This window comes from Scardinius erythrophthalmus (assembly GCF_964197995.2).
Source record: "Scardinius erythrophthalmus genome assembly, chromosome: 2".
NCBI lineage: Eukaryota > Metazoa > Chordata > Actinopteri > Cypriniformes > Leuciscidae > Scardinius > Scardinius erythrophthalmus.
This window is the reverse complement of record NC_138222.1, coordinates 1,654,753-1,667,252: the sequence shown is the minus strand read 5'-3', so window position 1 is coordinate 1,667,252 and position 12,500 is coordinate 1,654,753. Positions and strand designations below refer to the sequence as shown.

Below are 12,500 nucleotides of genomic sequence, written 5' to 3'. Positions count from 1 at the left end.
TTGAGACTGTCTTTGGTTCACTGCAGTTTTAAGGAGGAAATACTCAGCAATGCTGTCGACTTATGAATTTAGACATGGTTTGTCTTAAAGCATATTAAAAACACCACAGACACATAAACAACCTTAAACACTGGATTTACACCATGTTTTCAAACGCATTATGTCTCTTTAACCAGAACTACTGTTACAATCACGACCAGAAACAACATCTTCATCACTCTCTGAGTCCCTCAGCTAAAATTAATGATATTAAACCGCCAGTAGGAGGCGGCAAATCCTTATCTTAACGAGTGAGTCATTGAATCATTCAGTCAAACAATTCGTTTAAACAAAACTCAAACTCAAACTGTTGCTCAGAGACGCAACTGTTCGGATCTATTCAAATGGCAAAATAGAGGAAAACAGACAATATTGTGTCTAAAATGTAAGTCACCTAATACCCCATTAACTACTTTTTTTTAAATTGTATAAAATCAATATCATATTTGCAAACGTGCTAGTATTCGGGAAAACACCACTTTTGCTTGTGTGATATTGCTTATAAAAATTAAAAACAAGAACTTATACAGAGCCTTTTTTGCACCGTATCTTGGTTTTTGGATGCATTTGTATTAGTTTTGCTGGCATTTTTGTCCTTTGCTCCAGTTAATTTCCGCCCCTGGTGTGTGTGTGTGTGTGTGTGTGTGTGTGTGTGTGTGCGATGGTGGAGGTGGGGATCTTTTCCAATCGCAAGAGGTTACCCCTTCTGTTGCGAGGCCTGTTTAAAATGAAATGGGTGAAACATAGCAAAGGGTTTGACTGGATAGAGTAAACTCAGCACTGGCCTTCTAGGACTGGCAGAACTTGACTATTGCTGGTCCAAACTGCACTCTGATGGAGCTTTCCCATCCACTGACACTCTACAGTTTCTGCTTAATCCAGTGGCGCCAGTGCTGACACTAAGACTGTGTTCAGAACGCAGGCAAATCGGATTTTTTCTCAAATCAAATCTTTTCAGGCAGGCTGTTAATTGCTCAAGTGATCAAATAAGATTTGTGTGTCCAGACCTAACAAACCTATCTGAATGGATTGCTTTGGTAACGTCGTAGTCGCACCCACATGTGTGACGGGGCTTTCAAAGCGGATGAAGAAAAATTTAGTTGCATCATATCGCTCTATCCAAATGAGCAGCCAGACGAGTCGCGGAGCAGAACTCAGAAAAACTGGTATTGATGTTCCTGTAGTCACTTCTGAAATCTTTAGACATACTTTTTGAATACCATGTGAATACTTCCGGCATTTCCGTCATCAGTTTTGACGTTATTGTTGTGTGTCATATTAACATTAACTCAAAAGACGATTTGAAATCCGATTTGAGGAGCCAGAGGGGTAGCAACAAAAAAAAACCCACAATAAATCAGACTGTCTGCCTAAAAAGATCTGATTTTGATCAGTAAATCAGATTTGCCAGTGTACTTGTTGCCTAATTCCAGCTATGGGAAACAGTAATAGTGATATTTACTGCAAAACACCACTAAATCCATTCCAGCAGAGTTCAGGATGCTTACAGAAGAATGAGGTAATGCTGACAAGGGAAAGGCTTTTGTTCGCAGAGTTGCACTTCTCATATATCAAACCTGAGCTATGGGATCTGTGCAGTGTTCATCAGAACATGAGAACACCTTCCTCAGCAGCATCCTCATCGTCTTTGAGAGCATGTGACACTGTTGAGTGCTTTTTGCTAAAACACCAATTACCCCAGAGGATGTTACGAATAACCTGAGCTAAAAGACGGCACAGAGAGAAATTGCTTTGCATAGATGAAGCACAGTTAACGTCTAGGTTACCGAATGTAACCCTGGTTCCCTGAGAGGGAATGAGACGCTGCGTAATCCCCCTGTAGTCAATAATTGTATCCCTTAAAACTCATCTTTAATCACCAAAATTACATATTTAAACGTTTTTTGCTTGAAAAAAAAATATTCGTGCCTTAAAATAGCCTGAATGTAACTCGACACCCTTGCCTCATTTCGTATACGCGGTTCTATGAATATGTAAATTAGCCCCGCCTCCACTCCCTCCCACCAGCTCAAAGCAGAATTTCCAGAAGCAATGGCAATACGTACTTCATAAGCCCTGGCAATCGCAACAATGCAAAAGCTTTGTTTACAGACTGACACTCCTCTCTTGGCGTCCCCAAAGTATAAAACAAGCAGGTTAGACTTCCAAAGACGAATCCCATAGAGCAACATGAACTGACCAGAAAGGAACATGTTCTGCTGCAATTGAGGATACGTGAAATTTAAGCGTTGAATGGGTCGTTCCAGCTCCCAGCTTCTCCTGTAAACAATCCAACACTGGACCAACGGAGCAATGAAGAGGATCCTCATTCCCAGCTGTGCACCAAAAGAAATTTTGCAGGATTTAAGCAAATACAGCCACGTCATCGAAGGGGCTCTCGTATTTAAAATAGTGTCAACCACAGCAAGGGACATCCCATCCCTTAACAAAGTGCTGCACCGAGGGGTCAGACCCACAGCCTCAATAGTTCACAGATAGAAAATTACAACTGGCCCAGTTGTGGCTCACATCTCCTATATTCTTCTGGCCCACATAACGCATCCCAGACAGCAACATAGTGTCGGCAAAGATCCGGGCCACATCTGGTACATGTGGATTCAACGCGTACCAGATGTGGGCCGGATCTGGGCCGACACTATGTTGCTGTCTGGGCTGAGAGTGGCTGGCAATAGCATACATATCCGGGCCTTATCTGGGCCAACTGTGGCACTTATGGCTCAGTTCTGGTAGCGGTCCGTATCTGGGCCACACACAGCAAGCCACAACTCATACTTAAACCGGCTTGATGTGTGTGGGCCAGATACGGCCCATATGACCTTTGCCAGACAGCAACATAGCGTCGGCCCAGATCCGGCCACATGTTGAATCCACACGTACCAGATTTGGCCAGGATCTGGGTCGACGCTATGTTGCTGTCTGGGTGGGTTCTGGCTGGGGATGCCAAATGGTGCCCTATATACGCTTGAGACAATACGTTCTTTCGAAACACAATCTCCCACGATACACCATCCAGGAGAGATACAGCACCAAAACCACACTTGAGATGGCCAATATGTTGCTATAATGTATAAAGGCACATTTTAAGCCAAAGATGATGCCCTATGGCGCTGGAATCAACAGGGAGAATCGTCTTGCTTGAAAGTCCTCACCTTCCAGATCTGCTGGATGATCTGATGACCCAGACAGATCCGGCCCACATCCGGTGCACATGGATTCCACACGACCCAGATGTGGGCCGGATCTGAGCCGACACTATGTTGCTGTCTAGGGAAACAATTTTCACTCTCCCGGTATCAGGCCCAGTCTGTACAGAAGGTCTGTCGCCACATTGCAGTGACCCAGACAGACCTTGACAGTTCAAACAGGACTCCACTGTCAAGTTGTCCGTCCAACCAGAACATGACGGTCTGGAATATCTAGAAGCCTAAATCTGAGTGCAAAATGCACTGCCTCGATCTCTAGGCAGTTTGTGAGCCACATCCGATGATGGCTGGCCGTAAAATAGTGGAAGAGTCCGTCTCTAGCCGCGTTTCTATTACCCTTCAAATTGCGCAAATTGAAATTGCGAATTGAAAATACGCCCAATGGAAACACGTCAATTTCGCAAAAACTCCCATTTATCGCAAAAAAGTTTTTCTGCTCACATGAGGTGTTTTTTTAGGCAATTCGAAAAAGAAATATTTCGCAAAACTGCAATGGAAACAGTTTTTGCGCATTTACAGTCACCTGAAGTAGACGACGAGGTGTGTTTGGACAGAATACGAGACAGAGCTCTTTATTAAATTCATATAAGATGAAAGAATTACAGGAATACTGGATTCTAAACCTCAAATAAATGCCAAAATCAAGACCTCAAAGCAGACCTGAGGGAGAAACACCCAGAAACACCTCATATGTGCCGCTCTCAAGTATAATAAGGGTCGTTCCTCACCATTAATGCTTGGAAAACACTCGTACATCTCCTTCGATTAATAATAATGGCCTGTGCAGTGGCTGGGATATAGTACATAAACCTACCAACGTCCGTTGCCATGGTTTTTGGAATGATTTTACTTATTGTGAGAGGAAAAAATTTAGTTTTAGTCGCATAACATCGGTTAATGGAAACACCGTCATTTAGCAAGAGTTTTTTGTCAACATAAAAAAAAAAAAAAAAAAGCTTTGCGCAAATCTGTAATGGGAACGTGCCTACTATCACTTTGTGATTAAAAACTTGCCCTATCAGAGAGTGAGGGCTCTTGCACGACAGCACACCCGTGTGGTCACTGAGGACACCAAAGAGACATGAGACACCGTAGCTGGAAGGGTCTTACATGCAGGATTCCTAGAGGAACACAATTTCCACAATATCTTGTGAAAAGTCCTGGTGCTGCCCGACAGTGTTGGAGAATTTCCTTTGTCTCATGTAAAAGTCTGAATGCTGTAATGCCAAGCAGAAAATAGGTCACAGGGATAAGAGAACGGAAAAGTGCCCGAAACCCTGTAGGAGGGATGCAGGTGTTGGGAAGATGTTCCACCAATAGAAGAAGGTCTAGGGGGAGATGTTTTTAATGGTGGCGAGAACACAAGGAGGGGCAAAAAAGAAGAGATGGATATGAGGATGCCCATTGGGTACCTAGCGATAAAAAAAAGGTATAAGACATGAAGTCTGGCAATGGTAACTTTAGATGACTGGCTTCTCACTTTGTTGATTGTTCAATAAAGTTCATTCTTCTGAGACCTGGAACTTCGACTCTGAGAAATTTCTTTGAGACATGAACCAAGGACTTTGATTTTGCCATAACCACAGTTTCACACAATGCAGTAATTATTGAATCCAAGCTGGAGTGAGTTGGACCCACATTGCCACTAACTGACAGTGACAGTGGACATGACATGAAGGCCAAGAATGGTAACCCATACCCGCAACCTTCGTGTTACCAGCGACTCTCACCACATAAGGTGTAGTTTCCGCTCCTTCATCCTTTGGCCTCCACATGATGGACCCCAAACAGGAGACATGTCGTCGCCAAAGATGAAGCTTGTGAATGGAGGGAGACATTTCCTAAACTGCATTTTAATCATTGGGGAATCAAATGCACTTCAAGGCAAGTTTCTAGTAAAAACAGGCTAAAGCTATCATGCGCTGATGAAAAGAAAAGCACCAAGCCCGCAAATCAGCAAATGAATTGGCTATTCTATTGGGCTTTAGACCTTGTGACCACTCACTTTTTCCATTTACGTCATTACGCAGCGCTGGGAGCCTATGAAAGGGATCTGTGGAATTCCTGAACTAAAATTGTTTATGGACATCAATGATTAGAAAGTATCAATTAAAGCTTTTTCAATGGCCAATATCCAGAGAGTAGAAATGTCTCTGAAGCCGAATACCTTATTAGGAAAGGCATGGACAATGACTTCAAAGGGAATAATGAATTCTACCGCATAATAGAAAAAATATTTGTTAAATACAGTCACTCTTTGTGCTTGCTGACTCGATTCGCGATCTGGGTTCAAATGATCACAGAAGTACTGGGATAAAAGTTCATAGTTTGCATATAAACACTGATGCCTACAGTAGCGATCAAAATAGAGTGAAGTCAATTATATCGTTACACCAGTAGGTGGAGACAAGCGACTGTTAAAAATGTGTTTGTCATTGAATCATTAATTCAAGAGATTCGTTCTAAAACGCTGATTCATCCAGTAATGAAACGAGTGAAGTCTTTATGAGTGAGTCATTGAGTCAGTCACTCAACCATTCATAAGTCGACAGCATTGCTGAGTATTTCCTCCTTAAAACTGCAGTGAACCAAAGACAGTCTCAAAAACACGCTTTGAAATCGCTGGTGTTTCTGACGTCACAAACTACCTTGTAACCAATCAGATCACCGTGTGATCGTCAACCAGTGGATCTCTGAGCTGAGTGAGTGAGTGGAGGCGGGGCTCATTTGCATATTCATAGAACCGCGTATTAAATGGGGCAAGGGTGTCAATTTACGTTCAAGATATTTTATTTCTTTAACACATTGGACTATTTCACAGAATTCCACAGATTTACCCCCAAAATCGCACAGAAAATCAGTCAGAAAATCAGTCATTAATACAGTGTGCAGAGAATCAGATGCCCTCTCTACTGATCCTCGCTTTCATTAAACTTCACCCCCCATCCGCCGACTGAGGGGGAGACATATTAATAATGCAGACATCATTGATCGCTCATGATCCCTCGTTGCCTTCCACCATGAAAGCCAAACCACACAAGACCTTTTCTAACACGGTTCCAAGTGGCGATAAATTCCTGTGAATATACTTTAGCCGTATCAGAATCCTTACATGTTTTGACCAACAAATGGACTTTTCTAGTGAAAAAATTGTAAAAAACAAACAAACAAAAAAACAATAGTATCCTCTGATTTAGAAACATGCATATTTCTGTGATGGTGGAGAATTTCCATTGACTTGTGTTGTTTTTATAATGAGATGATGTACTTTATATCTTTATCTATATTTATATCTAACCTCACAAACACGTTTTTTATTTATTCATTTTAATAGTCATTATTTAGTATGTTTAATAAGCTTTTTTCCTCACAGAGACTATCAGCTAAAGCCCACAATGTAGATTTTACTATCCTTGTGGAGACACACACACACACACACACACACACACACACACACACACACACACACACACACACACACACACACACACACACACACAATGGGTTCCATAAAAAATCTTGTGTTAAAGCATGACGTTGTTTACTATATTGGACAGATAAGTGTGTCAAGCACACACACACACACACACACACACACACACACAAAGGCCCCGCGGACACACCCCACTCTCAGCGTCACACTTGGAACAAAGGTGTTTCACAGCAAAAGATGCTTTCATGCTTTTGACATCATTCCGCTCAAAGCGTCTTCATTTACACCATTAAATGCATGTGATATATGAACGTTGAACATTGTATTCTTGAGTATTCTGTGTTTATATCATATGCATAATGTATACATCATAAATTGTCATAAATATTGTGTGTAATGTCACATATCATGAGTAGTGTGATTTATACAGCATGTTCCTTTCGTAAACTGATTCAAGGAAAAGCGCTGTCAACTGAGGAAAACAGGAATGAATATGAAATGGGAAGAAGCAGCTGTCAATCAAAACACACACACACACACACAAACACACACACACACACACACAGTGTGGAGAGAGAGAGAGAGAGAGCGAGAGAGAGAGAGATTTCCAGCAGTTAATGTAACAATAAAAGCAGAGAACCTGCCAACACCTCCTGAACACACACACACACACGCACACACACACACACACACACACACACACACACACACACAAACACACACACACACACACACACAGTGTGGAGAGAGAGAGAGAGAGAGAGAGAAAGAGCGAGAGAGAGATTTCCAGCAGTTAATGTAACAATAAAAGCAGAGAACCTGCCAACACCTCCTGAACACACACACACACGCACACACACACACACACACACACACACACACACACACACACACACACACACACACACACACACACGCCCATCTTCACCTCAACAGACTCAGTTCACAGAGGTCTCATAAACACACACACACACACACACACACACACGCCCATCTTCACCTCAACAGACTCAGTTCACAGTGGTCTCATAAACACACACATGCACACACACACACACACACACACACACACACACACACTCACACACACACACACACACACACACACACACACACACACACACACACACACACGCCCATCTTCACCTCAACAGACTCAGTTCCCAGAGGTCTCATGAAAACAAAAACATCAGCATGTCTTACAAAGCCAAGGAACCAATCCGAGTCAAACACACACACACACACACACACACACACACACACACACGGTTTTCCACCTGCTCATCAGCCGACCTCTTCAGAATCTAGTTTCAGTAATGAAGAAAACGAACTGCTGAAACTCCTGCATCTGAGCAAAACACCAACAACTACAACAACTCCTGTAAGACTGTGAGGATAACGGACCAGGAGATCCTCATGATCACGGATCTCGGATCCTCATGTTTACCTTCTTCGGACGCCTCCTCCTTCCCGCGAGTCCGTTGAGTTTATCCGTCGCCTCCATCCTGAGACGGGACTCAGTGTCTTCATTCATCTCAGGGGTCAGGGGTCAGGGGTCAGAGGTCAGGGGTCAGGGGTCAGGGGATCCCTTCTTACACCTGAAGAACTTGATAGATCCAGTGCAGGTCCACTCCAGTCTCTCCAGTCTCTCCAGTCTCCAGTTCACAGTGACGGGAGTAACGGATAAAGAGCGAGGGACTGGAGAGGGGGAGTGGCCGAGAGAGAGAGAGAGAGAGAGAGAGAGAGAGAGAGAGAGAGAAAGTGTGTGTGTGTGTGTGTGTGTGTGTAAGAGAGGAGGGTGATGGGCTCGGAGGGAGGAGGGAAACACAATGGTGTCGCCATGGTAACAACTCACACCAGTGTTTATTAGGAAGCACAACCGGGCCAAGTTGCCACCCGTGTGTGTGTGTGTGTGTGTGTGTGTGTGTGTGTGTGTGTGTGTGTGTGTGTGTGTGCGTGCGTGTGCGTGTGCTTGTGCGTGTGCGTGTGTATTACTTTAATTTTTAAACTGTTTATACATGATGGTTGCTGCACTGATTGTTTACTTTTTATGTATTTTGATTTAAATAAATCATTCAATCAAAACAATATTAGATGAGTACAGTAATGTGAACAAGACTTCTTCGATAAGAATCTAGAAATGTCCTAAAATAGGCTTTATGTTCTTGATAAATGTGACCCAGACATTTTTCATAACATTAACGATCACATATTTAGCTGTTATTAACATAATGTTTATTAACTAAAGCTCAATATCACGAGTTCACACGCACATATATTCAGATATAGTATAACATATGTATATTTGCAGTTCTGTCCGACGGGAGACGGAATTCGTCCCGAAACCCGGAGAACTCCCTCCATCCCAGACTGGGATCGGGATAATGGAGATGGAGGAGTTAAAGCTGGAGGAACTGGTGGAACAGAGGAACGTCTCTATAATCCTGTATCAGATTATCTGAACGTTCCTCACAAACTTTGTTAATAAAACATCATATTTCCCTGATTTCAGACTCAGAACAGTGTAACCTTAGCAAATCTGTGTGTGTGTGTGTGTGTGTGTGTGTGTGTGTGTGTGTGTGTGTGTGTGTGTGTGTGTGTGTGTGTGTGTGTGTGTGTGTGTGTGTGTGTGATCTTTCCACAGAGAGATCCTGCTGATGTTAATGACGGCCTCGGGTCACAGCGATGACAGAACATCATCACAGCTGCTGCTGCTCACTCTCAATTCTCATATACAATTAAATCGAAAATGAAGATGGAAAGTTAAACAGTCGTTAGAGTTGATAAAACACGTGCATGTTTACTTTTTGTCAATTAACCCTTAAATGCATGCATGTTCTGCCAATCATTATTACATAATCGGGTCTTTATCGACCCGGATCTCTAAGGCCTCGTTTACACTGTCAGTGAAATGTGACCCAATTCCGATTTTTTGCTCATATGTGACACAGATCCGATGTGTTCTATGACAGTGTAAACAGGAAAAAAACACATGCATTCGGATTTCGAGATCGGTTTCAGGCCTCATTCATATGTGGAAATAAATCAGATATGTGCCGATGCGACTGTCATGTAAACAGGCAGATCGGATTTTCTGAGGCATTAGGCGACGGATGGCCCGACGAAACATTGTGTCGTCATAGGAGAGGAATGTGGACAAACGTTGACACAACATGTTGTACACAACAAAATTTCGGACCCACTGCTCCTCATTAAAGCCAATATTTAAAGCCAATATGCTCCCACCAGTCCTGAGATCTCTCTCACACACAGTAACTGAAGCATATGTGCAATAATGGCACTTTTCGTCCTCCTCCGCCTCATAATCATGGTGATGTTTGGTGAACTTTGCATATATCGCCTAGCTAGCATCAAGCATATTTTGCGTTCGTCCATCTGTGCAAGATAATTTAACCCTTTAAGCATGCGCGATGTTTCAGATAGTATGGCAAGTGTAAACACATGAATCGGATATGGGTCAGAGTTGAAACAAAAAAATCGGATAAAGGCAACAAATCAAAATTGGGCATCAAGACCTGCAGTGTAAACGAGGCCTTTAACTGCCACAATAGTATAAAACTCTAGTAATATTTAATAACAATTACAAATGAATGAAATTAAGCATATTTAGCGACCTTTCAGAACTTGGAAGGGTTCAATTTGAGCAGATGTTTTTTCCCATCATCATCATTTCCCAGAACATTCAGCATCTGTTCATACTCAACATCTCAACCATATCTATCGTTTTCAACGTCTTCAAAATCAATATAATCATATTCAACATCTCAACCATATTTATCGTTTTCACCATCTTCAAAATCAATACATTCATATTCAACATCTCAACCATATCTATCGTTTTAAACGTCTTCAAAATCAATATAATCATACTCAACATCTCAACCATATCTATCTGCAAAATCAATATTTTGATCTCTGACAGCTTCTTCACCAGATCCACCCACAGTGACTCTAATATTTGATTGCATACAGAACTTGCTAAGCATTAAATCACTGAGTTTTGCTGGTGATATTCTTTTGTTTTATGCCTGCTGTAATTATGAGTGAAACATCACGTCATCATTGTGTTTCAGACAGCGCCACCTTGAGGAATAAAGGCGAATTGCACTTATTGATTCATCAGAGATTCAGTTGCTGTGCAGAAAATACAAACTTACACTATTACATACATCGGGTCACGAGCGACCCGATACACTTAAAAAAAAAAAAACCTACAAAACAGACATTCTTTTATATTTATATATATTTCTTGTTATATTGTTTATAATGAATGTATTGAGGAATTATCTATGAATAATTAAGAATAATTATTGTATGTATAAATACACACATATGCATGTATATATTTAAGAAATATTTGCATGTATATATATATATATTAATACTTAACCTGTATTATATATATGAAAATTGTAAATATATAAATAAAAATAAAATCTTAAAAATGTACACGCATGTGTGCGTATTAACATAACAAATATTTATACAGAGTAGACACATATAGGGCCCTATTTTAATGATCTGAAACGCAAGTATCAAGCACGAAACGCAAGTAACGTTGTGGGCGGATCTCGGGCGCTGTTGCTATTATACTGGCGGGATAAATTACTCTAGTAGCTTCATTACTCATAGGTGTGGTTTGGGCATAACGTGAAATAAACCAATCAGAGCGTCATCTCACATTCCCTTTAAGAGCAGGCGCGCTTGTTCCACGGCGGATTGCTTTTATAACGGCGGATTTGCCAGGAGCGGTTCACAGCCGAGGAGACCGACGCTCTCGTCAGGGCCGTAAAACACAGAGAAGTGACATTGGGGATGGAGAAACACACCCAGATTAGCTTCGGTTAAACAGGCGTATAATAATTTGGGTAAATGCGTAAGCTAGATTTATGCCTATTTTTCACATCTTCATGGACACCACAATGATTTGTGAAATGTGAACTGCTGCATCTGTGTAGATGAGAGAAGCAAAGTGCATGTGTGTTGTGCACACGCTACATTATGGCCAGGCATGCGCCCTTAAAATAGCATCTGAATAACGCGCCACTGACTTTAGACGAGGTTTCTCCTGGTCTGTGGCGGAATTGTTTTCTGAAACTGCAAAATAGCACCAGGGAACGTTTGCGCCGGAACACACCTCCTCTTTTCGCTGAACCGCCCCCGGGAGCGCAAGTTCATTCCCTAGTTTACCGACGTGCGTCTGTGGAGGGAAAAGTCTGCTGTGCGTCGGGTGAGAAATAGGAATGATACATGTCGGTGTACAACGTCAATTGCATTGGGTGCAAGACAGGGCCCCTTGTATGAAAACACACAAAAGAGGCGATTAATCGTTGCCCAGCAAAAATTTTCTTGTTATATTTTTTATAATGAATGGATTGAGGAATACTAAGAAGGTTGATGTCTAACTTTAACTAATGAATGAGGGGGAGGGAGTGAATGACGTCCTGGGTTGATAAAGACCCAATGTATGGGTTAAAGAAAATGTTGTTTAATGCTCATTCAACCGGTTCCATTCGGAGCAGGACTCAACCTGTTTAACTGAATAAAATGAAAAAAAAAAATGTTTTGCCATTTTGCCTTTCTGTTAAACACTGACTCCTGAAGTGATATCTGGTATGACGTGGCAAAGATCACACTAAATATAGATTTCCAAGCTTCCTAAAGTTGCCAACCAAGTGAGTTTGCAGTGCCAGCCGGTCCTGAGCTTTCTGGCACACAAGGGTTGTTAGAATCATGAATGGGAGAACAGACAGATGGGAGTGTGTGTACATCCACAGCATAGC

The 12,500-nt window shown here is 42.0% G+C and overlaps 1 protein-coding gene across 3 annotated transcripts in view; it reads right to left on the bottom strand.

Moving 5' to 3' along the window:
* The window catches only part of ank2b (ankyrin 2b, neuronal), a gene marked incomplete at its 5' end in the record, with an annotated part of 169,627 nt that overhangs the window by 132,197 nt on the left and 24,930 nt on the right, over window positions 1-12,500 (bottom strand). The window contains one exon of one of the 3 annotated variants that reach the window (XM_081358687.1): window positions 8,144-8,365. The exons of 1 other annotated variant lie outside the window; for it this stretch is intronic. In XM_081358687.1, coding sequence (XP_081214813.1) covers window positions 8,144-8,230 — 87 coding nt within the window. Of the gene's footprint in view, window positions 1-8,143; window positions 8,366-12,500 lie in introns of those variants that run through there. One more of the 3 variants, XM_081358699.1, reaches the window with a different exon arrangement.